This window comes from Mobula birostris, chromosome 6 (assembly GCF_030028105.1).
Source record: "Mobula birostris isolate sMobBir1 chromosome 6, sMobBir1.hap1, whole genome shotgun sequence".
Classification (NCBI taxonomy): Eukaryota; Metazoa; Chordata; class Chondrichthyes; order Myliobatiformes; family Myliobatidae; genus Mobula; species Mobula birostris.
The window spans coordinates 47,303,224-47,330,279 of NC_092375.1; the positions used below are offsets into that span (position 1 = coordinate 47,303,224).

General features: G+C 40.6%; 1 protein-coding gene across 2 annotated transcripts in view; it reads left to right on the forward strand.

Annotated features, from left to right (window-relative positions):
• slc35a5 (solute carrier family 35 member A5) overlaps positions 1 to 18,491 on the forward strand; it is a 62,875-nt gene extending 44,384 nt beyond the window's left edge. For both annotated transcript variants that reach the window (XM_072260429.1, XM_072260430.1), the window contains 3 exons: positions 7,622 to 7,689; positions 8,346 to 9,117; positions 16,352 to 18,491. In XM_072260429.1, the coding sequence (XP_072116530.1) occupies positions 7,622 to 7,689; positions 8,346 to 9,117; positions 16,352 to 16,420 (909 nt within the window). In that variant the 3' untranslated portion in view covers positions 16,421 to 18,491. The remainder of the gene's footprint in view (positions 1 to 7,621; positions 7,690 to 8,345; positions 9,118 to 16,351) is intronic.
• The last annotated feature ends 8,565 nt before the right edge of the window (positions 18,492 to 27,056 follow it).

Here is a 27,056-nt window from a genome sequence, read left to right on the forward strand (position 1 = left end):
AAAGCCCTGACTCCAGCCAACATAGCTGTCTGGATTATTGGGGCATGTAAGCTTCCAAACCACGACAAGATTGTGATATTCTTGGAGGAAAATAATATTGCTGCTTAGATAAGTAATAAGAATAATTAATTTTGATAAGAATCCTTCAGTACCTGAGAGCAGCCTTTAGGAGGGTGAATCTACAAAAATGATCTTGCTCAGATGGTGTACCTTGCTAAGTAGTGAAGGTCTGTGCTAATCATCTGGCTGAAGTGTTTATGGGCATCTTCAACCACTCGTTTTGGACATCTGCTTCAAGCAGGCTTCCATCGTACTGGTGCCCATGAAGAACTTGGTAACCTGCCTCAATGACTATTGCCCAGTAGCACTTACATCACTGTGAAGAAATGCTTTGAGAGGTTGGTCATGAAGCTTATCAACCGTTGCCTGAGGAGTGACCTGGATCCACTCCAATTTGCCTACCATCTCAAAGGATCAACAGCAGATGCCATTTCATTGGCTCTTCACTCAGCTCTGCAACAGCTGAACAGTGCATCAGGATATTCTTCATTTGACATAACTTAGTGTTAAACACTATCATCCCTTGAAATCCATCACTAAGCTCCAAAACCTGGGCCTTAGAATCTCCCTCTGCAACTGGACGTACAGACTCATTTTCAAAGACTCTTTACAACTCATGTTCTCAATAGTATTTGTTTTTATCTGCATAGTTTGTCTTCTTTTGCACATTGGTTATCTGTTAGTCTTTATTCAGTTTATTTAGAGATACAGCATGGAATGGACCTTTCCAGCCCGACGAGACGTACGACCCAGCAACCCGCCTATTTAGCCCTAGACTAAACACTGGACAATTTACAATGACAATTAACCTACCAGCCAGTATATCTTGAGGGGAAACTGGAAAACCTGGAAAAACTCCCATGTGCTCATGGGGAGGGATGCACAAACTTCTTACAGACAGCATTGCGTTAACCACTAAGCTACCATCATGTATATATTTTTTGTAGTGGTATTGTATTTCTTTATTTTCTGTAAATTCGTGTAAGAAAAAGCTCAATGTAGTATATAGTAATATATAGGTATTTTGTCTCATTACTTCCCCACTTCAGACAAAAATAAGAAAATTAAATTGTTATGAGACCATAAGACTGTAAGATGTAGGAGCAGAATTAGGCCATTAGGCCCATCGAGTCTGCCCCGCCATTCAATCATGGGCTGATCCAATTCTTCCAGTCATCCCCATTCCCCTGCCTTCTCCCTGTACTCTTTAATGTCCTGGCTAATCAAGAACCTATCTATCTGTACCTTAAATAAACCCAGTAACTTGGCCTCCACAGCCACTCGTGGCAACAAATTTCACAGATTTACCACCCTCTGACTAAAGTAATTTCTCCACATCTCCATTGTAAATGGACATCCTTCAATCCTGAAGTTGTGCCCTCTTGAAGAGCCAATGAAGTGGCATCTGTTGTTGACCCTTTGAGATGGTAGGCAAATTGGAGTGGATCCAGGTCACTCCTCAGGCAACGGTTGACTCTCCTACCATGGGAAATAGCTTTGCCATATCTAATCTGTTGAGGTCTTTTAACATTCGGAATGTTTCTATGAGATTCCCCCTTATTCTCCTGAACTCCAGGGAATACAGTCCAAGAGCTGCTAGATGTTCCTCGTAGGGTAACCCTTTCATTCCTGGAATAATTCTCGTGAATCTTCTCTGAACCTTCTCCAATGTCAGTATATCCTTTTTAAAATAAGGAGCTCAAAGCTGCACACAATAATTCAAATATGGTCTCACAAGTGCCTTATAGAGCCTTAACATCACATCCCTGCTCTTATATTCTATACCTCTAGAAATGAGGTAACATTGCATTTGCCTTCTTCACCACCGACTCAACCTGGAGATTAACCTTTAGGGTAACCTGCACAAGGACCCCCAAGTCCTTTTTGCATCTCTGCATTTTGGATTCTCTCCCCATCTAAATAATAGTCTGCCCGTTTTTTTGCCCATTTATTTCTTCCACCAAGGTGCATGACCATACACTTTCCAACATTGTATTTCATTTGCCACTTCTTTGCCAGTCCCATAAACTATCTAAGTCTCTGTGCAGGCTCTCTGTTTCTTCAACACTACTAGCTCCTCCACCTACCTTTGTATCATCGGCAATTTAGCCACAAATCCATTAATCACATAATCCAATCATTGACATACATAGAAACATACATAGAAAATATGTGCAGGAGTAGGCCATTCGGCCCTTCGAGCCTGCACCGCCATTTATTATGATCATGGCTGATCATCCAACTCAGAACCCCGCCCCAGCCTTCCCTCCATACCCCCTGACCCCCGTAGCCGCAAGGGCCATATCTAACTCCCTCTTAAGTATAGCCAATGAACTGGCCTCAACTGTTTCCTGTGGCAGAGAATTCCACAGATTCACCACTCTCTGTGTGAAGAAGTTTTTCCTAATCTCGGTCCTAAAAGGCTTCCCCTCTATCCTCAAACTGTGGCCCCTCGTTCTGGACTTCCCCAACATCGGGAACAATCTTCCTGCATCTAGCCTGTCCAATCCCTTTAGGATTTTATACGTTTCAATCAGATCTCCCCTCAATCTTCTAAATTCCAACGAGTACAAGCCCAGTTCATCCAGTCTTTCTTCATATGAAAGTCCTGCCATCCCAGGAATCAATCTGGTGAACCTTCTTTGTACTCCCTCTATGGCAAGGATGTCTTTCCTCAGATTAGGGGACCAAAACTGCACACAATACTCCAGGTGTGGTGTCACCAAGGCCTTGTACAACTGCAGTAGTACCTCCCTGCTCCTGTACTCGAATCCTCTCGCTATAAATGCCAGCATACCATTCGCCTTTTTCACCGCCTGCTGTACCTGCATGCCCACTTTCAATGACTGGTGTATAATGACACCCAGGTCTCGTTGCACCTCCCCTTTTCCTAATCGGCCACCATCGTAAAAAGCAGCAATCCCAACACCGACTCCTGTGGAACTCCACTGGTAACAGGCAGCCAGCCAGAATAGGATCCCTTTATTCCCACTCTCTGTTTTCTGCCAATCAGCCAATGCTCCACTCATGCTAGTAATTTTCCAGTAATTCCATGGGCTCTTATCTTGCTAAGCAGCCTCATGTGCAGTACCTTGTCAAAGGCCTTCTAAAAATCCAAATGCACCACATATACTGCATTTCCTTTGTCTACCCTGCTTGTAATTTCCTCAAAAAATTGCAATAGGTTAGTCAGGCAGGATTTCCCTTTGAAGAAACCATAGTAGCTTTGGCCTGTCTTGTCATGTGCCTCCAGGTACACTGTGATCTCATCCCTCACAATCGATTCCAACAACTTCACAACCACTGATGTCAGGCTAATTGGTCTATAGTTTCCTTTCTGCTGCCTCCCACCCTTCTTAAATAGTGTAATATTTGCAGTTTTCCAGTCATCCAGTACAATGTCAGAATCTAACAATTCTTGAAAGATCATTGTTAATGCCGCCACAATCTCTCCAGCTACTTCCTTCAGAACCCAAGGGTGCTTTCCATCAGGTCCAGGAGATTTATCCACCCTCAGACCATTAAGCTTCCTGAGCACCTTCTCAGTCGTAATTTTCACTGCACATACTTCACTTCCCTGACACTCTTGAATGTCTGGTATACTGAAGATGTCTTCCACCGTGAAGACTGTTGCAAAATAATGCATTCATTTCCTCTGCCGTCTCTGCGTCTCTCATTACAATATCTCCAGCGTCATTTTCCGTTGGTCCTATATCTACCTTCAACTCCCTTTTACCTTTTATATACTTAAAAAAGCTTTTAGTATCTTCTTTGATATTAGTCACCAGCTTCCTTTCATAATTCATCTTTTCCTTCCTAATGATCTTCTTAGTTTCCTTCTGCAAGTTTTTAAAAGCTTCCCAATCTTCTATCTTCCCACTAGCTTTGGCTTCCTTGTATGCCCTCTCTTTTGCTTTTACTTTGGCTCCGACTTGTCAGCTACGGTAGTGTCCTTCCATTCGAAACTTTCTTCTTATTTGGAATGTATCTGTCTTGCACTTCCCTCATTTTTCACAGCAACTCCAGCCATTGCTGATCTGCTGTCCTTCCTGCTAGTGTCCCTTTCCAGTCAACTTTGGCCAGTTCCTCTCTCATGCCATTGTAATTTCCTTTATTCCACTGAAATACCGACACATTGGAATTTAGTTTCTCCTTCTCAGATTTCAAAGTGAACTCGATCATATTGTGATCACTGTTCCCTAAGGGTTCCTTAACCTTAAGCTCTCTTATCACCTCTAGATCTTTGCACAGCACCCAATCCAGCACAGCTGATCCCCTAGTGGGCCCAACAACAATCTGTTCTAAAAAGCCATCCATTAGACATTCTACAAATTCTCTCTCTTGAGGTCCAGTACTGGCCTGGTTTTCCCAATCCACTTTCTGTTAAAATCCCAACGATTATCATGATATTGCCCTTTTGACATGCCTTTTCTATCTCCTGCTGTAATTTGTAATCCACATTCTGGCTGTTGTTTGGAGGCCTGTATACAACTGCCATTAGGGTCCTTGCCATTTCTTAACTCAACCCATAGAGACTCTACATCTTCAGATCCTAATTCACTCCTTTCTAATGATTTAATATTATTTCTTATACACAGGGCCACACCACCCCCTCTGCCTACTAACCTATCTTTCCGATACACCATATATCCTTGGACGTTCAGTTCCCAGTGATGGCCATCCTTTAGCCAAGTTTCAAAGATGGCCACAACGTCATACCTGCCAATCTGTGGCTGAATTTCAAGATCACCCGTTTCATTTCTTATGCTGCGTGCATTCAAAGATAACACTTTCAGTCCAGTATTTGTTTTTTTCTGTTTTAACTGTACCATGCCTCTATTGCCCTGTAACTCATCCCACTGGCTGTGATTATGCCTCATTTCCTGCCTGTCCTTTCTATCATCTCTGTTGCACAGAAGCTTTGACTTATTTCTGTTTTCCCATTCCTCAGCGCTATCACTGCGGACCCCTTCCCCCTGCCAAATTAGTTTAAACCCTTCCTAGCAGCTCTATGAATCCTGCCTGCTAGGATATTGGACCCCTTTGGGTTCAGGTGCAACCCCTCCTTTTATACAGGTCGTACTTCCCCCAGAAGAGGTCCCAATGATCCAGGAATCTGAAGCCCTGCCCCCTACACCAGTCTCTCAGCCACAGATTAATATGCCTGATCATGCTATTTTTTCGCTTGTTAGCACGTGGCACAGGCAGCAATCCTGAGATTACTACCCTGGATGTTGTACTTTTATAATGTGGTCATCTTCAATTTTCCATTATGATAATTTTTAATCAGTGTGTTTACTATAGTATTGCACAATTATAACATTCAACACATTTAAAAATGTATATTTTGGCTATTTTGTTTGGAATTCTATGTTTTCAAAACTTCACATAGGACTTAAAATTGGCTACTCTATTCAAAAGACTATAAGTTACTACGCTTTTTGGTCCATCGAGTCTGCTCCACCCTTTCATCATGGCTGATCCAATTTTCCACTCAGTCCCAGTGTTCTGCCTTTTCCCCATATCTCTTCATGCCCTGATCAATCAAGAAACTATCAACCTCTGCCTTAAATATACATAAACACAGCCTCCACAGCTGTCAATGGCTAAGAATTCCACAGATTTACCACTCTCTGGCTAAAGAAATTCCTCTTCATCTTCATTATAAAAGGACGCCCCTCTATTCTGAGGCTGTGTCCTCCAGTCTTCAACTCTCCCACCATAGGAAACATTCTGTCCACATCCACTTTTTCAAGGTCTTTCAACATTTGATAAGTTTCAATGAGGTTTCAAAGGTACATTTAATGTTAGAGAAATGTATACAATATACATCCTGAAATGCTTTCTCTTCGCAACCATCCATGAAAACAGAGGACTGCCCCCAAATAATGGATGACAGTTAAATGTTAGAACCCCAAAGTCCCCCCCCCCGCTCCCCTCCCTCCCGCGCATAAGCGGCAGCAAGCAACAATCCCCCCCCTTCCCCCCACCGGCAGAAAAAGGCATCGGCATCTGCCACTGAGCACTCAAGCGTGAGCAAAGCAACAGCAAAGACACAGACTTGCAGTTACCCCAAAGACTACTGTTCACTCAAAGGCCTTCCTCATTCTTCTGTATTCTAGTGAGTATTGGCCCAGAGCCATCTAACGCTCTTCATATGACAAACCATTCAATCCTGGACTCGTTTTTGTGAATCTTCTTTGAACCCTCTCCAGTTTCAGCACATCCTTTTTAAGATAAGGGACCAAAACTGCTCACACCAACTGCAAGTGAGGCCACACGGTGCTTTATAAAGTCTCAAAATTACATCCTTCCTCTTGTATTCTAGTTCTCTTGAAATGAGTGCTAACATCGCATTTTCCTTCCTCACCACAGACTCAACCTACAAATTAACCTTTAGGGAATCCTGCACAAGGTCTCCCAAGTCCCTTTGCACCTCAGTTTTTTGTATTTTCTCTCCATTTAAAAAATAGTCAGCTCTTTCACTTCTTCTGCCAAAGTGCATGGCCATCACTGCCCGACACTGTATTCCATGTGCCATTTCTTTGCCCGTTCTCCTAATCTGTCTAAGTCCATCTGTAGCCTCTCTACTTCCTCAAAACCACCAGCCCCTCTACCAATCTTCATATCATCTGCAAACTTTTCAACAAAGCTATCAATGCCATAATCCAAATCATTTGCATATAACATTAAAAGAATCAATCTCAACACAGACCCCTGTGGAACACCACTAGTCACTGGCAGCTAGCCAGAAAAGGCTCTTTTTATGCCCACTCTTTGGCTCCTGCCAATCAGCCACTGCCTTATCCATGCTAGAATCTTACCACGGCCTCTTATCTTGTTAAGCAGCCTCGTGTGGCACCTTGTCAAAGGCCTCCTGAAAATCCAAGCACATAACATCAACTGATTCTCCTTTGTCTAGTGTGCTCATTATTTCTTCAAAGAATTCTAACAAATATGTCAGGCAAGATCTTCCCTTTCAGAAACCATGCTGACTATTTTATCACTTGCCTCCAAGTACCTTGAGACCTCATCCTTAATAATCAACTCCAACATCTTCTTCTGCCTTTCTCCCTTCTTGAAGAGTGCAGTGACATTTGCAATTTTCCAGTCTTCTGGAACAGTTCCAAGATCTAGTGATTCATGAAAGATCACTACTAATACCTCCATGATCTCTTCACCCACCTCTTTCTGAACGCTAGGGTGTAGACCATCTGGTCCAAGTGACTTATCTACCTTCAGACCCATCAGTTTCGCAAGAGTCTGCTCTCTAGTTATGGTAACTTCACACACTTCATGCCCCCTGACACCTGGAACTTCCATCATTCTATTGTCTTCCACAGTGAAGACTGAAAAATACTTACGCAGTTCATCCGCCATTTCATTGTCCCCTATCTCTACCTATCCAGCATTGCTTTCTAGCGGTCCGATATACACTCTCACCTGTCTTTTACACTTTATATATCATGCAGTAGTATATCACAGTAAATACTTAACATGTTAAGTCTATGGCTTTTGCTTGCATAGCTAACAAATTTTCTTTCTGGTATTTCTTGTATAGGCAATGGCAGTGTTGTTTTCGAATTTTGTTATTATCACAACTGCTCTTCTGTTCAGAGTTGTCCTCAAGTAAGTTGATTAAATAATTTATGTAGTAATTTGATAATTAGAATGAAGGCTGAACAAAGTGACTTATTTAATATTCTCTTTTACTGCAAACATTCTGACAAATCTGCATTCAGTACACAAATCTATATGGTATGCTCAAGTGAATTGCTTGGGCTTTCACCAAAGCTGCTATCAATCTATTATTAAAAGAAATAAATTATGTAATTATTTCTTAATTGGCCATTATTCATAAGGTAATTGAGATGTATAGTTAAATTGTAATTCCTTTGATCTAGTTGTCATGAAGCTTATTGAATAAAAGATTAATTCAATAATTGTTTTTGAGATTCACTCATCATAGTGCCTGTTACAACATTTATATGAAAACTGAATTTTTAAAGTTCTAGTGTTCAAGATCTAAGTTGTGCTGTATTGGTATGCCACGAAAGGAAGCTGTTCATAATCACTGTAAGACTATTCCTAGTTCAATAAAATACTGTTAGAAAGTTGTTAGAAAAATATTGGTTGATTATATGACTATCATACAGACCTGTTCAATTAGTAGCTTGGATATTACAAAAATGTCAAATTGTTAATTATTCTGTGAGTTAAATGTATTTTGCTACTCAAGATGGGGTTAGTAAATTGAGTAATGCTGTTTTTCTGTTTTCCAATAGGCGGCGCCTGTCCTCAGTGCAATGGGCATCACTGGTGATTTTATTCCTTTCCATTGTGGCTCTTGTATCAGGGACTGGAGAAGCACAAGACAGTGTATCCAGGCACATTTCGAATCATTACGTGCACTTCAATGCCTCAGATAGCTGCTTCCCACTTGGGACATCTCAGATTAAAAATGCACAACACCAGCTGATCCATCCCGCAGCAACTCCAAAATGGGATACTAATTCATTCAAAGAACTTAACCTTGGTTTTGGCCACCTTTTTATAATTATACAGTGTTTTGTTTCTTCAATGGCTAATATTTATAATGAAAAAATGCTGAAAGAAGGAGATCAACTGACTGAAAGTATTTTCATTCAAAATAGTAAACTGTACTTTTTTGGTGTTATATTCAATGGATTGATATTACTACTTCAATCTGAATCCCGTACCCACATCCGAAATTGTGGGTTTTTCTATGGACACAATGTGTTTTCTGTGGCTTTAATCTTTACTACAGCTGCCTTTGGACTATCTGTGGCTTTTATCCTGAAATTCAGGGACAATATGTTTCATGTCCTCACAGCCCAAATAATAACTGTTATCATTACTACAGTATCCATCTTTGAATTTGATTTTAAACCTTCACTGACTTTTTTGTTAGAAGTTCCTGTGGTATTCCTGGCAATATTTATCTACAATTCCAGCAGGATAAAGGATCCAGTGTATACGCTACAACAAGAGAGACTAAAGGTTATAAATGGTGAAATTCTAGAACGTTCCAGTGGGGTAGGTAGTTCATATGTTCACAATGTATCTTATTTTATTAAAAAAATTAGTAAATTCATCTCCTCTGTGAAATGCTTACATATTCTCGAGTATAGTTTTGTACTGATGTAGCTTACAACAACCCGTAAATAGTTAGTATGCTCACAATTGGTCATTTATATTGCCAAGTTAAAATTGTCATGTATTTACATGCATGCAAGGATTTAGACTGAAGGATTTTCACCTGTACTTGTTGCATAAGGCATTCTAACACTATTCATAATGTACATTTTAAAGTCCTTTTTAATACAGTTATGACCATGGTGAAATTTAATCATGCTATATGAACCGAAGCACAGTGAGGCACAAGGCCAGGATATGACACCGTCAATGGAAAAGAGTAAAGCACTTCCTTCTGGAAGATTATTTTTCCTAGGGAAACTAATAAGAACAACAAATATTGTTGATCTAGAGTAAAAAAATACAAATCAATTAGGTAAACTAATACAACCACGGATACCTAAGGTATTAACTGGCCTTTCTATCTTCAGATGCTGTTTAACTACGTGAATTGTTCCTGCATTTCTGCTTTTACTTATAATCAGTTAGGAAATTTTCTTGACAAAATCTGTTTCTTTCTTCCCAATGTAGCTTCTGTTAAGATTTTATTTTGATATTGCTTCACTTTTTAAATTACATTTATTTGGGTAGAATAATGGAAATATCTATTATAACTGACAGTTTGTTATTAATTTCCTCCAATGACTGAGGTATTTGCTTTCTCATTACCTGTCCCTCTCCATCCCTTTTTATTTCAAAGCTCCAGATAGGTTGGGTGTCTTAATGAACAAAGAATGGCATTCGGGATAAAATGTGAAGTACTTCTAATTTTCACTGATTTCCCAGATAAAGTTATTTAACACTTTACAAAGGAATTTTTTTTTACAATCATCAATAATAAGCAGCCTTATCAGATTTTGAGTAATATGGAATCCAAATATTTAAATATGGTATATACAGTATGTGAAAAAACAATCAATTAAATGGTCCCAGTTGAGTGTGTAGTAATATTGAGGATATTTAATAGTATTTGTTTGACCAATCCCATCAGAGGGCACACAACCTCAGAGTAGAGGGATGACCATTTAGAACAGAGATGAAGAGGAATTTCTTGAGCCAGAGGACGGTGAATCTATCATTGTCACAGGCAGCTGTGGAGGCCAGGTCATTAGGTGTATTTAAGGCAGAGATTAATAGATTCTTGATAAGTCTGGGCATGAAAGGTTACGGGGAAAAGGCAGGAAAATGGGGTAGGGATGGAAATGGATCAGCCATGGTCAAATGGCAGAGCAGATCTAAGGGCCGAATGGCCTAATTCTGCTCCTATGTCATGGTTTTTGTCATATCCTGTCTTTGAGCAAGCATGCAGTAACCATGAATATCTATTTCTGATTATGGAATTATGCATTTATAAGTGCTTGAGGATGAAATGAGCTAACTAGTTCTGATTATACCACCTGTGGCAATGTCACACATTGGAGTGTATCTCATTTTGACATGGATTGTACAAGTGATAGAGCTTCGCCTTTGAGTGTGGAAAATTTTTACTTGTTAATGTGTTTAATAATTGACTAAATAATTCAACGTGGTAATTTCAAGGCTATTATGTATATGTTATTTTATTTTTGAACTTCTTTTTTAAAAAAACTGCCTACTTACAAAGAATAATACTTACAAAGAATTATAGACCAGTGAGCCTTACGTCTATGGTGGGAAAGTTGTTGGAAAAGATTCTTAGAGGTAGGATCTATGGACATTTAGAGAATCATGGTCTGATCATGGACAGTCAGCATGGCTTTGTGAAGGGCAGATCATGTCTAACAAGCCTGATAGAGTTCTTTGAGGAGGTGACCAGGCATATAGATGAGGGTAGTGCAGTGGATGTGATCTATATGGATTTTAGTAAGGCATTTGACAAGGTTCCACACGGTGGGCTTATTCAGAAAGTCAGAAGGCATGGGATCCAGGGAAGTTTGGCCAGGTGGAATCAGAATTGGCTTGCCTGCAGAAGGCAGAGGGTCGTGGTGGAGGGAGTACATTCAGATTGGAGGATTGTGACTAGTGGTGTCCCACAAGGATCTGTTCTGGGACCTCTACTTTTTGTGATTTTTATTAACGACCTGGATGTGGGGGTAGAAGGGTGGGTTGGCAAGTTTGCAGACAACACAAAGGTTGGTGGTGTTGTAGATAGTGTAGAGGATTGTCGAAGATTGCAGAGAGACATTGATAGGATGCAGGAGTGGGCTGAGAAGTGGCAGATGGAGTTCAACCCGGAGAAGTGTGAGGTGGTACATTTTGGAAGGACAAACTCCAAGGCAGAGTACAAAGTAAATGGCAGGATACTTGGTAGTGTGGAGGAGCAGAGGGATCTGGGGGTACATGTCCACAGATCCCTGAAAGTTGCCTCACAGGTAGATAAGGTAGTTAAGAAAGCTTATGGGGTGATAGCTTTCATAAGTCGAGGGATAGAGTTTAAGAGTCGCGATGTAATGATGCAGTTCTATAAAACTCTGGTTAGGCCATACTTGGAGTACCGTGTCCAGTTCTGGTTGCCTCACTATAGGAAGGATGTGGAAGCATTGGAAAAGGTACAGAGGAGGTTTACCAGGATGCTGCCTAGTTTTGAGAGTATGCATTATGATCAGAGATTAAGGGAGCTCGGGCTTTACTCTTTGGAGAGAAGGAGGATGAGAGGAGACATGATAGAGGTGTACAAGATGATAGGAGGAACAGATAGAGTGGATAGCCAGTGCCTCTTCCCCAGGGCACTACTGCTCAATACAAGAGGACATGGCTTTAAAGTAAGGGGTGGGAAGTTCAAGGGGGATATTAGAGGAAGGTTTTTTACTCAGGGAGTGGTTGGTGCATGGAATGCACTGCCTGAGTCAGTGGTGGAGGCAGATACACTCCTGAAGTTTAAGAGACTACTAGACAGGTATATGGAGGAATTTAAGGTGGGGGGTTATATGGGAGGTAGGGTTTGAGGGTTGGCACAACATTGTGGGCCGAAGGGCCTGTAATGTGCTGTACTATTCTATGTTCTATGTAATAATGACTCTTAAAAAAAACATTTGTTGTACTTGGTATTGAAGAACATTAAGGAGTTATTACTGAAGAACCATGCAGAATTGAAGAATCTTTTGATTAATTTATGAAGAGAGCTCAATGCCTTTTATCTCACTTTGAAAGGGAGAATAAAACTACAGCTATGCGGATCCCTGCGGCACCTGGTGACCCTGTGATATCTATGTCAGAAGCTGACATCAGGTTGTCTTTCTAGAGGGTGAACCCTCGCAAGGCAACAGGCCCAGATAGACTACCTGGTAGAGCTCTGAAAACCTGTGCCAACCAATTGGTGGGGGGTGTTCAAAGGCATTTTCAATTTCGCCTCACTACAGTCAGAAGTTCCCACCTGCTTCAAAAGGGCAACGATTATGGCATCACCCAAGAAGAGCAGGGTGAGCTGCCTTAATGACTATCATCCAGTAGCACTTGATGAAGTGCGTTAAGAGATTGGTTATGGCTCGAATTAACTCCTGTATCTGCAAGTACCTAGACCCACTGCAATTTGCGTATTGCCAGAATAGGTCTATGGTGGATGCGATCTCATTGGCTCTTTAGGTGGCCTTGGATCACCTAAGCGATACAAGTACCTATGTCAGATGCTGTTCATTGACTATAGCTCAGCATTTAACACAATCATTCCTACAGTTCTAATCAAAAGCTCCAGAACCTGAGCCTCTGTACCTCCCTCTACAACTGGATCCTCGACTTCCTAACCAGTAGTCCACAATGTGTGTGGATTGGAAATAACATATCCACCTCACTGACAATCAACACTGGCACACCTTAGGGATATGGCTTAGCCCACTGTTCTACTCTCCCTACACCCGTGATTGTGTGGATAGGCACAGCTCAAATGTCTTCTATAAATTTGCTGACAATACAACCATTGTTGTCAGAATTTCCAAATGGTGACAAGAGGAGTGAGATATATCAGCGAATTGAGTGGTGTCATAGCAACGACCGTGCACTCAAAGTCAGTAAGACCAAAGAACTGATAGTGGACTTCAGAAAGGGAACACACACCAGTTCTCATAGAGGGATCAGAAGTGGAAAGTGTGAGCAATTTCAAGTTCCTGGGTGTCATTATCTCTGAGGATCTAACCTGGACCCAACATATCGATACAACTACAAAGAAGGCACAACAGTGGCTATATTTCATTAGCAGTTTGAGAAGTTTTGGTACGTCTCCAAAAACACTTAAAAAATTTCTACAGATGTACCATGGAGAGCATTCTAACTGGCTGCATCACTGTCTGATGTGGGGGTGGGGGGTGGTTGGGGCTACTGCACAGGAATGAAGTAAGCTGCAGAGAGTTGTAAACTTAGTCGGCTCCATCATGAGCACTAGCCTCAATAGTATCCAGGACATCTTCAAGGAGTGATGACTAAAAATAGCGGTGTCCATCATTAAGGGTCCCTATTACCCAAGTCATGCCGCCTTCTTATTGCTACGATCAGTAAGGAGGTACAGAAGCATGAAGGCACACACTCAATGATTCAGGAACAGCTTCTTCCCCTCTGCCATCTGATTTCTGAATGGACATTGAACCCATGAACACTACCTCACTACTTTTTGATCTCTATTTTTGCACTACTTATTTAATTAAACTATTTTATATATTGTGTTTTTTCCCTCTATTATTATGTTTTGCATTGTACCGCTGCCACAAAGTCAACAAATTTCATGACACTTGCCGGTGATATTAATTCTGATTCTGAGTATCTGCCCTCTGTCCTAAAGTTAAAACCATTGCTTTTCTTAAGTTGATACTTTTTATTAATCTTTGTTTATAGCAACAAAGTCTAGTAAATTTCATCAACCCAAAAGAAGACAGAAGGATTGGAGTGCAGGATTCAGCACAATTCAAGCATCACAGCACCTTCCTGTCTCTGCTATTCCTATTTTTTTCTTGTGTACTCACTTCCTCATGATGGCAGTTTGCAACAAGTCACCATGAATCTTCAGCTGCACTGCTGAGTACTGTAGGAATCTTGTGGAGCAGTAGCATATTTAATACTTAAACATGTCATTGGTTCACTTTAGCTTTTAATGTGTCTTAATAACTTGTATCCTTGTGGCTGCATAGGTGTGGGTGTCAGACTCAAATGGAACTATTCTATATATTTTTACGCTATTATATCATTTGAACAAGCATAGACATTTACTGTGTTGCTCAAATGTTATAATAGAGTAGAACTGTGCAAAATCAAAGTAACATGACTGGATAGTGAGCATTGAGATGATTTACTGAGTACAATCCCTTTAGGTTCCTGTACAGGGTAGAATTAACATTTAATGCAAGCAAAGCTTTGTCAGTGCAGTCAGTGGTATCCTGCACCATGCCCAATCTTGCAAATGTAACTAGTGCGTTCACTTTTTCCACTTGCTAGATACTGAGAGAGAATGTATTTTGTGTGGTTCTTTGAGGAGAGGGCATCACTACCCTTCCTTCCAAAATAGCTGATGGCAAATTACAAAATCTTGCTCATCTTATTTCCATCATTTTTCTATTCTACTTCTGCATTTTAATATTGTGAATTGTTTGGGTCTAAATTGCCCACACTGGCATTAAATTAAAATTTCTAGTCTAGTCAAGGTAAATCAAATTCAAAGTAAATATATTATCAAAGTATGGACTGTATATGTTACCATATACTACCTGGAAGTTTATTTCTTGCATCACAGGAAAAAAGATACAAAAGAACTTATGGAAAACTATACACAGCCAAAGACTGATAAAACCTATGCACAAAAGACAAACTCTGCAAATAAAAAATAATACTGAGAATGTGAGTTGTAAGGAGTCCTTGAAAGTGAGTCTAGGTCATAGAATCAGTTCAGAATAGTTGTGATTGAAGTTATCCACACTGGATCAGGAGCCTGATGGTTGTAGGGCAATAGCTTTCTGAACTTGGTAGTGTGGGACCTAAGGCTTCTGTATCTGCTGCCCGAAGCTAGTAGTAAGAAGAGGGCATGGTCTGGATGGTGGGGAACTTTGATAATGGATGCTGCTTTCTTGTGGCAGCGTTCCACGTAAATGTGCTCAACGGTGGGGATAGTTTTGCCTGTGATGGACTGGGCTGCATTGAACACTTTCTGTAGCCTTTTCCTTTTATAGTCATATGATAGATGCTGTCTTGAGACAGCACCTCATGTAGATGCTGTGCCTGTGATAGACCAGGCTGTGACTACTACTCTCTGCAGCCTCTTGTTAATGTGCATTTGAATTGTCATACCAGATTCATGATGCTGGGCCCAGGTCATCTAAAATGTAAATGTCCAAGAATTTAAAGCTGCTAGCTGTCACCGCCTCCAAACCATCAATGCTGCTTGATGGCATATCTTGTCATTTAGCTAGTTATAGGATGGTGCAAGTTTCATTCAACAAGCATAAACAGCCTTATTTTAAAAGTGTCAGTTATATGGAACACGAACAGTTTAATAGAATATTCATGTGAGAAACAACCATGGTACTGACATGAACTTTGTAGTAATATTAACAATTATAATAGTATTTATCATTTGACCCATCCAGCATGTCAAACGGTTCTTTGAGAACAGATAAAATTTTTTTTCCCTCTAGGTTACCATCGTGATCTGTGGTAATTTCCTCACCAGTGCCTCCTATATCTTTCAGTGGAAGTATATTCTTGTAAAAGCAATGAATCATACAATTTTGAATATACCTTTTAATGTAGATCACTACATGGCATTCCATTTTTATAGTTAACCAGAGGAGCTGCCTAACTCACGGGTGATGTGTAAGGCAATGGCACAAGCTTATGGATAAGGGAAAAAAAAATGTTTGGGCTGTTACTGCTTGCTGACATCAGATGACAGCAAATTTACCATCCTGAATAATCCAGTTGTTCTAACACGTACAGGATTTCCAGTTTAAGTGATCAGTTGCTGACTTGTGTTAAAACAATGATTCCATGTAACTGTCAAATACCTATGATAAGCTGCTGCAAACATTCCTTTGTAAGGAAAGTGATACTAATGGTAAGCATGGTAATAGGCAATAGGAAATTGTTACATGAAGTAAGTGTATGTGAGGTTTTAAAAATTATTAATCTTAACACATCTGCTATTAATGATTCATTACCCTGTTTTATTTTGATTTTTTAGGATGGTGAGGAATTGGAAAGATTGACGAAACCAAACAAAGATTCTGAAACAGAAGAAGATTCCTTCTAGAATATCAAATAAAACAATGTATTTGCTTCATAAATGAATGATCCTCATGGGATGTGTATTAGGTACCTAATTTCTTTGATACGTCTGTTGTTCAGGAAATGTGATCCATACCTCATTTGCACTGGAGTTTATTTTAAAAGTACTAAGAATTCAGATGGATTTCACATCAACATTCCCAGCCTGGGTAGGAAATAACACAGGAATGACTAGTTTCCAGCTTGTCTGCTGGTTAGACTAACTAGGAAAACTATATGATGAACTTGCATTGACCTGGATTTTGCAGAAGGAACAATGTTGTTTATTATGCTTATAACTGATATTGTTGGCAATTGTATGACATCCTCTACACAAGCAATCTGTGACGTGTGAGAATAGGAAAAGCTAGGGAGTGTCTCCTTAATAAATCAGACTGAACCTTGCTGAAATATACAGTGAAGGTCACTGGTCGGGAGCTTCAGAACTGATGGGAGTATATAACATCTGGGGAAATTTAACTGTTAATAACTTAGCTCTGTTCCCAGGAGGTAGATTGAGAAGAATTTTACAGGCTTTACCAGAGGCATTCAGCAGTTCCACTAGACAAGGAAGTCTTTAGAGAAATTGTAAGTGCCTTTACACTATTGCTTGTGGGAAGAAAGATAAGAGATGATTTCTTTTGTCCTAACCCCCAATTCTGTTCTCGGCGATTAGACAACCTATTTTCCAGTGAAGGCAAGCCAGTTAATTTGACTGATTTTGGGTAGGGAATCTGACAAGTCCAATAGATATGCTTTGGAGTTGGTCTTCAAAGCATGCAAGGAACCACAACTACTAGGTCCATTCCCTACCTCCATTGCAATACACAGTTTCAAAAACAAAAATGGTTGCCGGAATGATCAATGGAAAACGTTTTAATAATTAATTACTTTTTAAATAATTTCTGGTTTAATTAGTTTGGCACGTCATGAGTCCAGCGCTGTACAGTTCTGTGTTAAATTTCCACCTAAGTTTAAAATGTGAATGAATTCTTCAGATTTGTAAACAACTTCTCCAGCAATAGTTAGTAATTAAATTTAATCACTATTAGATTTTCACTTATACATACCCTTACCTCTTTCTGATATATTTGATAGCTTTTAGGGTAGAAAAGCTGTAGTTTTCTAGAGATGTTACTAGCCAGGGGTTGGGGATGATGGTGGGAATATGCTCCCACTACCTATTAAATTCTCTTGGTGACATGTGTCTCAAATAACCTCTGACAATCAAGTCCAGCTCCTGGCCTTCACATGTGACTTAGTTACTAAGCCTGGAGGAACTGTTTCTACTGACAAGAGAAGGGGCAAAGGTGGTTACTGGCGCCTCAAAACCAGTTGCTTTGGGCAGATAGGACTAATCAGTTGTGGTTGGCAGCTCACCTAGGAGAAAGAAAACTGATAAACCTCTGCTGCCTTACAGCTATACCCACTCATGGGGCAGGCTTTAGGAGTAAACCCTAAGGAAAATTCAGGAGCTGGAGTTCCTAAGACATTGAACTCAACATTGGCTGGCAATTCCCGTGATGCCACTAGTGCCTAACTGTGTCAGTCTCTGCCACTCATTTGGATTCATCACCTGCATGCAGAGGGGTGGGGGTGGGGGTGGCTGTTGCATGAACAGCCTACTTTCCATATTGTACTGCCCTGGGTTGCGTTTTGACTACATAGACAGCTGGGATGTTATATTCATGGCCAATCCCAACGAATGGATGCTTCACAGTATAATATTTGGGTAAAATTTGTGCAGGTCCAAGACACCTTGGAAAGGAACATGCTGTTATCCTTGCATGTTACAGACAAGTATACAGGTGATTCTGTCTGATGGAACCTGCATAGTATTTTAATGCAAAATCCAGGCCCCTACTTGTGTTCTCTTGGAACTACAGTTAATCCAGCACATAAAGTTAATAGTATTTCAATTCAATTCATGATTTATTTACTTGCAAATGAATCCATGATCAATAAAAATTGAACTTTACATGGAAAGCAAATACTTTTCTGGAATTTATGCTAAGAATTAACCTTAAGGAATTAAACTGAGGATTGTAAAAAAAAAAGTAGAATTAACTTGATTTTTAAGAAAAACATGCAAACAGTCTTTATTGTGTATAGTTTAAAATTATTGCTCTTTAAGAAAATACAGAGTGCTTTGAATACCTTGCTATAGATGTTTTTAATTAGTATAATTGTACTTAATGTCTGATACTATGAGTTGATGCAAATGCTTCATATTGGAGATTTAATAAATATGGCCATTAACTTCTAGCCTTAGTCCAATGAAATCATGTTACAAACATTAGTAATGTAGTAACTGATGAATCGAAAGCTTTTCAGTATAATAACTTCTATAGTGCCTATCATTAACTGGGAAAGTCTAGAGACTTTACAACAGTGAACTTTTTTCTTCAATTCTAATTTCTGTTGTAATGTGTAACCAGATTACTTGATGTTATGATATTGAGAAGGACAAAGATAATAACTTACCTACACTTAATTGTAATAGTGCTATAGGATGTGTCATCCAGAAAACATCGCCTCCGACACTGTAACAGTGCAATAACAACCCAGATACTTTGAACCTTCTGACTTTAGAATGGCACTGACTAGTTGATGCCATCTTGAACCATGACTGTAAATTCTTTACAAAGATTAATGCAGACATCTTTTGTGGATTGAGAAAGTGATGAGCCACAGTTCCCTGCTAGCAGCAAACAACTCACACTCACACTTCAAAATGGTAAACTTTGAGGAATCTCTCTGTTTCGATTTGCTGCTGTGACCCAGGCCACTTTGAGGTAATATGAATCAGCACGATCCAAATACTTTCATGTGCAGTGGATGGTGTAGAATGAGACATGACTGTGAAACACGTGGGGATAAGGTGTTGACAGTTAGCTAGGGCATACTGCTTAGGGTAGCCAGCTGTCAAACCTATCTAAACATTCTCTGATTTTTGGCTTTTAGAAACATTCACATAGCTATTAATAATGAATCAAGCAAAATATTTTAAACAATCAAACTCAAAGCACCCAAGAACACATCAAATGCTAAAATCCACTACATGCAAAGTAATGTAAATTATTTCATACCTTACTTCCTACTAGCAGGCCCTCTGTATTCTAACTCGGCGCAGAGCCAGGCAGATTCCCCGGTGTAATTGCTGGAGAGCTGCTGCAACTTTGTGCTCTGCTGCTGTATCCCATTTAAAAAATTTAACATCAGAACACTGACTGGAAGTTGCTTCAGCTTTTTATTTCACATCATGCGAGCATGTATTTTAAAGAGGTGAGAAACCTGAGAGGAATGCAATGGGAATGGAGTGGTCCATGCCTACATTCAGCATCAGAAAGATGATATCTTAGCATAGCCTGATAAATATAAGTAACATTTGTGCCACAAGATTGCTAAATAACAACCATCTCCAACAAGGGGAGATCTAACCACCTACCTTTAATATTCAATGGCATTACCGTGGCCACCATAAATATCCTGAGGGTCACCATTTGATCAGAAGCTCAACTCAAGTTGGAGGATAAGTACCCTGTAGCAAATAATATACACCTTACCACCATTTGCAAGGTATAGGTGAACTGTGACCTGGACCACAACTTAATCCAGATAAGTGAAATTCTTAACTTGGAATTGTATCGTCTGGGTCGAAATCCTGGAACTCACTACCAAGATCCTCAATGGTACTTTCACTACAAGGATTACTATGCTTGAAGAAGATGGTTCACTGCTACCTTCTCAAGGTCAGATTCTGATGGCCAACAGTATGGCTTGCAATGCCCAGCTCTTCAGAGATAATTTTTGACAATTCTGAGCAAAAATACTCTAGATAAAGTATAATGCAAAAACAGGCAGTTGCCTATTTAGGAAGCAAGAACAGAAAAGCAGAAATATTAATTTGTGAAGTGAGAAATCTACATATTCATGTATAATAATCAAAAGCTTAATATGCAAATTCAGCTGTGTGTGTCCACAATATGCAAGAATGATAAAACCATTCCCATTCCCTTTTCCCTACTCTAAATTGAAAATCATTACAATGTAAATAAAACCAATATAATTTATTATCCAGGATACCTCTATATCTTTTATTCCAGAGGATTAACCTTGTTGATAATTCGTAGCATGAACGTTTTATCAAATACCTTTTAGAGTCCTAAAATTTTAGAATACACTACAGCAATGGAATCTGTGATCTTTTATTACATCATTTTAAAAGAAGAATAGCTGAACACAGCTTGTCTTTTACAAATCCATGCTGGTTTCCACCAATTATATTTATTCAATGTTTATGTTCGGTAGTCCTTTTTAAAAGTTTCCCTATCACAGGGGTTAAACTGATTAGATGGCAGTGGCTGAGTTATCCTTATGTAGTTAGACAGGCACATGAACAAGCAAGGATGTGCAGGCAGAAAGGATTAGTTTAAATTGGCATCTTGGTGAGCTGAAGGGCCTGTCTCTGTGCCATACTATTCTCTGGTCTCTGTACCTTTGTGAATAAAAAGCTAATAGTTGGAATTTTGGAATCCTCCAATCTTTTAATTCTACCCCTATTCAGAGATGATTAAAAGTTATTGGCAGATTTCCATCCTGACATTTACTTGGTAATCTGGAATGCATCCTAGCCAGATCTGGTGGCTTACATTCAGGTAGCTTTTTCAGTATCTTTTAATCAACTTTTAGTTTATCTAACATCTCATTTGTCATTTCCTGTGTCTATTATCTTCTTTCTATTTGCTACTGTGAACTTTCTGTACCTATCCTAGTTCCTGTTTATTATCAAACTGACATAGAACATAAAACAATACAGCACAGTACAGACCCTTCGGCTCACAATGTGCCAACCTTTTAACCTACTCCCAAATCAATCTAACCCTATTGTATCTCCTTGTTTCACATATTTTCACCTTCATCCAGTGAGGCGTGCCTTTGGCTGATCTAGTTTACCTCTGCTAGGTATTACCTAGGTTTTAAAATGCACTTCCACTTTGAGTGTGCTTTTGTATTGCTTTCCAACCTTAGATACAGTTTACCTCAGCTGCTATGTTTTCATCCGTTAAAATTGCCCTTCTTTTAACTTGGGAATGATATTGTTTTGGTTGTATTTTTTACATTTGACATAATTCTGATAAAACAATAATGATTCCTAACTATTACTTCTACTGACATTTGGTCCACATGATCAGATCCAGATCCAGCACCTCTCCCTTCCCTTTTAGGGCAGTTACATACTGATTAATTGTCATGAATGTGTTTAAGAAATCTTTACCTCTCAGCTCTTTATAATCTCAGTCTCTATTACGTCCCTCAACAACTTCCACACAAATTTGTCCATCTATATCCTTCCTAGTAGTTGGTGGCCTATAGGAAACACTAAGCAAAATAATAACATCTCTATTGTCTATTAACGCTAACTGGATTCTGCTAAACACCCCTCAAGAATATCAAAACCCCTCCAGCATTGAAATATTCTTCATACAGTGATCCCCATTCATCTCCTTTTTTCCCATCTTTTCTGAACACTTTGTATCCAGTATTATTTAGTATTCCTTTATGTCCTACTTCAAGCTAAGCATCTATTATCACAATATCTTAAATACATATGGCTATTTGCCTTACTGTGGCTCGCCAAGAAATATATCAGAATCCAAAGAGCTTTTACAGGTATATTAAGAGCAAAAGGATTGTAAGGGATAAAATTGGTCCTCTTGAAGATCAGAGTGGTCGGCTATGTGCGGAACCAAAGGAAATGGGGGAGATCTTAAATAGGTTTTTGCGTCTGTGTTTACTAAGGAAACTGGCATGAAGTCTGTGGAATTAAGGGAAACAAGTAGTGAGATCATGGAAACTGTACAGATCGAAAAGGAGGAGGTCCTTGCTGTCTTGAGGAAAATTAAAGTGGATAAATCCCCGGGACCTGACAGGGTGTTCCCTTGGACCTTGAAGGAGACTAGTGTTGAAATTGCAGGGGCCCTGGCAGAAATATTTAAAATGTCGTTGTCTACAGGTGAGGTGCCAGAGGATTGGAGAGTGGCTCATGTTGTTCCGTTGTTTAAAAAAGGATCGAAAAGTAATCCGGGAAATTATAGGCCAGTAAGTTTAACGTCAGTAGTAGGTAAGTTATTGGAGGGAGTACTAAGAGACAGAATCTACAAGCATTTGGATAGACAGGGACTTATTAGGGAGAGTCAACATGGCTTTGTGAGTGGTAGGTCATGTTTGACCAATCTATTGGAGTTTTTCGAGGAGGTTACCAGGAAAGTGGATGAAGGGAAGGCAGTGGCTATTGTCTACATGGACGTCGGTAAGGCCTTTGACAAGGTCCCGCACGGGAGGTTAGTTAGGAAAATTCAGTTGCTAGGTATACATGGAGAGGTGGTAAATTGGATTAGACATTGGCTCAATGGAAGAAGCCAAAGAGTGGTAGCACAGAATTGCTTCTCCAAGTGGAGGCCTGTGACTAGTGGTGTGCCACAGGGATCAGTGCTGGGTCCATTGTTATTTGTCATCTATATCAATGATCTGGATGATAATGTGGTAAATTGGATCAGCAAATTTGCTGATGATACAAAGATTGGAGGTGTAATAGACAGTGAGGAAGGTTTTCAGAGCCTGCAGAGGGATTTGGACCAGCTGGAAAAATGGGCTGAAAAATGGCAGATAGAGTTTAATACAGACAAGTGTGAGGTATTGCACGTTGGAAGGACAAACCAAGGTAGAGCATACAGGGTTAATGGTAAGGCACTGAGGAGTGCAGTGGAACAGAGGGATCTGGGAATACAGATACAAAATTCCCTAAAAGTAGCGTCGCAGGTAGATAGGGTCGTAAAGAGAGCTTTTGGTACATTGGCCTTTATTAATCAAAGTATTGAGTATAAGAGCTGGAATGTTATGATGAGGTTGTATAAGGCATTGGTGAGGCCAAATCTAGAGTATTGTGTTCAGTTTTAGTCACCAAATTACAGGAAGGATATAAATAAGGTTGAAAGAGTGCAGAGAAGGTTTACAAGGATGTTGCCGGGACTTGAGAAACTCAGTTAGAGAGAAAGGTTGAATAGGTTAGGACTTTATTCCCTGGAGCGTAGAAGAATGAGGGGAGATTTGATAGAGGTATATAAAATTATGATGGGTATAGATAGAGTGAATGCAAGCAGGCTTTTTCCACTGAGGCAAGGGGAGAAAAAAACCAGTGGACATGGGTTAAGGGTGAGGGGGGGGGAGTTTAAAGGGAACATTGGGGGGGGGGCTTCTTCACACAGAGAGTGGTGGGAGTATGGAATGAGCTGCCAGATGAGGTGGTAAATGCGGGTTCTTTTTTAACATTTAAGAATAAATTTGACAGATACATGGATGGGAGGTGTATGGAGGGATATGGTCCGTGTGCAGGTCAGTGGGACTAGGCAGAAAATGGTTCGGCACAGCCAAGAAGGGCCAAAAGGCCTGTTTCTGTGCTGTAGTTTCTATGGTTTCTATGGTTTGTCTGTTTATATAGATGCACAGTAAAGCTCTCCAAGTACCTCTTGTATTGTCTCATCATCTATTCCCCAGTCATATTGCACAATAAACAATTCAGCAGGTCAAGCAGAACTTGTGGAGGGTGCGGGAAGGAATTGTTGATGTGATTTGTCTATGAATTGTGTATCCATAATACTGTACAATTTATGGCTATAAAGCTAACTGTTTCTCAAAATAATATGTGTCGTGCTACTCCTTTCTAACTTCACTGTTTTATCCCCATCCTCTTGAACCTTCCATAACAACAACCAACCCTTTGGTCTGCACCTTAAATGTCCTTACATGTCCTAGTATCAAATTGTGCTGACATTTTACTACCTTAAAGCCATTCTGTGAAAACAAGTTGTTAATAGGGCACAGGACTTGGAAATAAGGATTGAATACTTAACAACTTTATAGCTTCTTGATCCCCAGTATTGTAACATTGGCAAGAAATAAAAGATGCAATTTTGAATTTCATGAGTTTCTTACTTCTCTCCTTAAGCTCTTGGAAACCCAGGAACTTCAAATAACTTTGCAAATGGTCTCCATATTAATGGCAGTTTTGCAAAACTGCAAAATTCAGAGCAATATAAAATCCTGCAGATGCCGGAAATCTGCAGGTCAAGCAGCATCAGTTAAAAACAAAATGTCAGGTAGATAAGTGAGAAGGCAAGCATGTTTTAAGTTGTAGAAAGGGACAGTATGGAGAGAGCTAAAGGAGAATTTGTGTTAAGGTGCAGACCTACAGTAAATTATCAAGCTAACGATCAAGCACTTGGGACAAAATAATACGAAGGCAAATTGAAAGGCAAAGGGAACATTGCTTTGTGGATCCAGAACTGGCTGCCCACAGAAGGCAGAGTGGTTATAGACGGGTCATATTCTGCATGGAGGTCGGTGACCAGTGGTGTGCCTCAGGGATCTGTTCTGGGACCCCTACTCTTTGTGATTTTTATAAATGACCTGGATGAGGAAGTGGAGGGATGGGTTAGTAAATTTGCTGATGACACAAAGGTTGGGGGTGTTGTACATAGTGTGGAGGGCTGTCAGAGGTTAAGGTTACAGCAGGATATTGAAGGGATGCAAAACTGGGCTGAGAAGAGGCAGAACAAGTCAAGTCAAGTCACTTTTTATTGTCATTTCGACCATAACTGCTGGTACAGTACACAGTAAAAATGAGATAACGTTTTTCAGGACCATGGTGCTACATGAACAATACAAAAACTACACTGAACTACGTAAAACAACACAAAACTACACTAGACTACAGACCTACCCAGGACTGCATAAAGTGCACAAAACAGTGCAGGCATTACAATAAATAATAAATAAGACAAGAGGCACAGTAGAGGGCAGTAGGTTGGTGTCAGTCCAGGCTCTAGGTATTGAGGAGTCTGATGGCTTGGGGGAAGAAACTGTTACATAGTCTGGTCGTGAGAGCCCGAATACTTCGGTGCCTTTTGCCAGATGGCAGGAGGGAGAAGAGTGGTGCGTGGGGTCCTTCATAATGCTGTTTGCTTTACGGGTGCAGCGTGTGGTGTAAATGTCTGTAATGGCAGGAAGAGAGACCCCAATGACCTTCTCAGCTGACCTCACTATCCACTGCAGGGTCTTGCGATCCCAGGTGGTGCAATTTCCGAACCAGGCAGTGATGCAGCTGCTCAGGATGCTCTCAATACAACCTCTGTAGAATGTGGTGAGGATGGGGTGTGGGAGATGGACCTTTCTCAGCCTTCGCAGAAAGTAGAGACGCTGCTGGGCTTTCTTTGCTATGGAACTGGTGTTGAGGGACCAGGTGAGATTCTCCACCAGGTGAACACCAAGAAATTTGGTGCTCTTAACGATCTTTATGGAGGAGTCTTTGATGTTCAGCGGAGAGTGGTCGTTCCGTGTCCTCCTGAAGTCAACAACCATCTCTTTTGTTCACCTTCAGAGACAGGTTGTTGGCTCTGCACCAGTCCGTTAGCCACTGCACCTCCTCTCTGTATGCTGACTCATTGTTCTTGCTGATGAGACCCACCACGGTCATGTCATCGGCGAACTTGGTGATGTGGTTCGAGCTGTGTGTTGCAGTGCAGTCGTGGGTCAGCAGAGTGAACAGCAGTAGACTAAATACACAGCCCTGGGGGGCCCCCGTTCTCAGTGTGATGGTGTTGGAGATGCTGCTTCCAATCCGGACTGACTGAGGTCTCCCAGTCAGGAAGTCTAGGATCTAGTTGCAGAGGGAGCTGTTCAGGCCCAGTAGGCTCAGCTTTCCAATCAGTTTCTGAGGAATGATTGTGTTGAATGCTAAACTGAAGTCTATGAACAGCATTCGAACGTATATGTCTTTTTTGTCCAGGTGGTTTAGGGCCAGGTGGAGGGTGATGGCAATGGCGTCATCTGTTGAACGGTTGGGACGGTATGCGAACTGCAGGGGGTCCAGTGAGGGGGGCAGCAGGGTCTTGATGTGCCTCATGACAAGCCTCTCGAAACACTTCATGATGATGGATGTGAGTGCGATGGGACGGTAGTCATTGAGGCAGGACACTGAAAACTTTGGCACAGGGATGATGATGGCAGCCTTGAAGCACATAGGAACAATGGTGCTGCTCAGGGAGATGTTGAAGATGTCAGTGAGAATCTCAGCTAGCTGGTCTGCACATCTTCTAAGCACTCTGCCAGGAATATTGTCTGGTCCAGCAGCCTTCCGTGGGTTGACCCTACGCAGGGTTCTCCTCAGATAAGTGTGAGGTGGTTCATTTTGGTAGGTCAAATATGATGACAGAATATAGTATTAATGATAAGACTCCTGGCAGTGTGGAGGATCAGAGGAATCTTGGGGTCTGAGTCCATAGGACACTCAAAGCTGCTGTGGAGGTTGACACTGTGGTTAAGAAAGCATATAGTGCATTGGCCTTCATCAATCGTGGAATTGAGTTTAGGAGCCGAGAGGTAATGTTGCAGCTATATAGGACCCCGGTCAGGCCCCACTTGGAGTACTGTGCTCAGTTCTTGTTGCCTCACTACAGGAAGGATGTGGAAACCATAGAAAGGGTGCACAGGAGATTTACAAGGATGTTGCCTGGATTGGGGAACATCCCTTATGAGAATAGGTTGAGTGAACTTGACCTTTT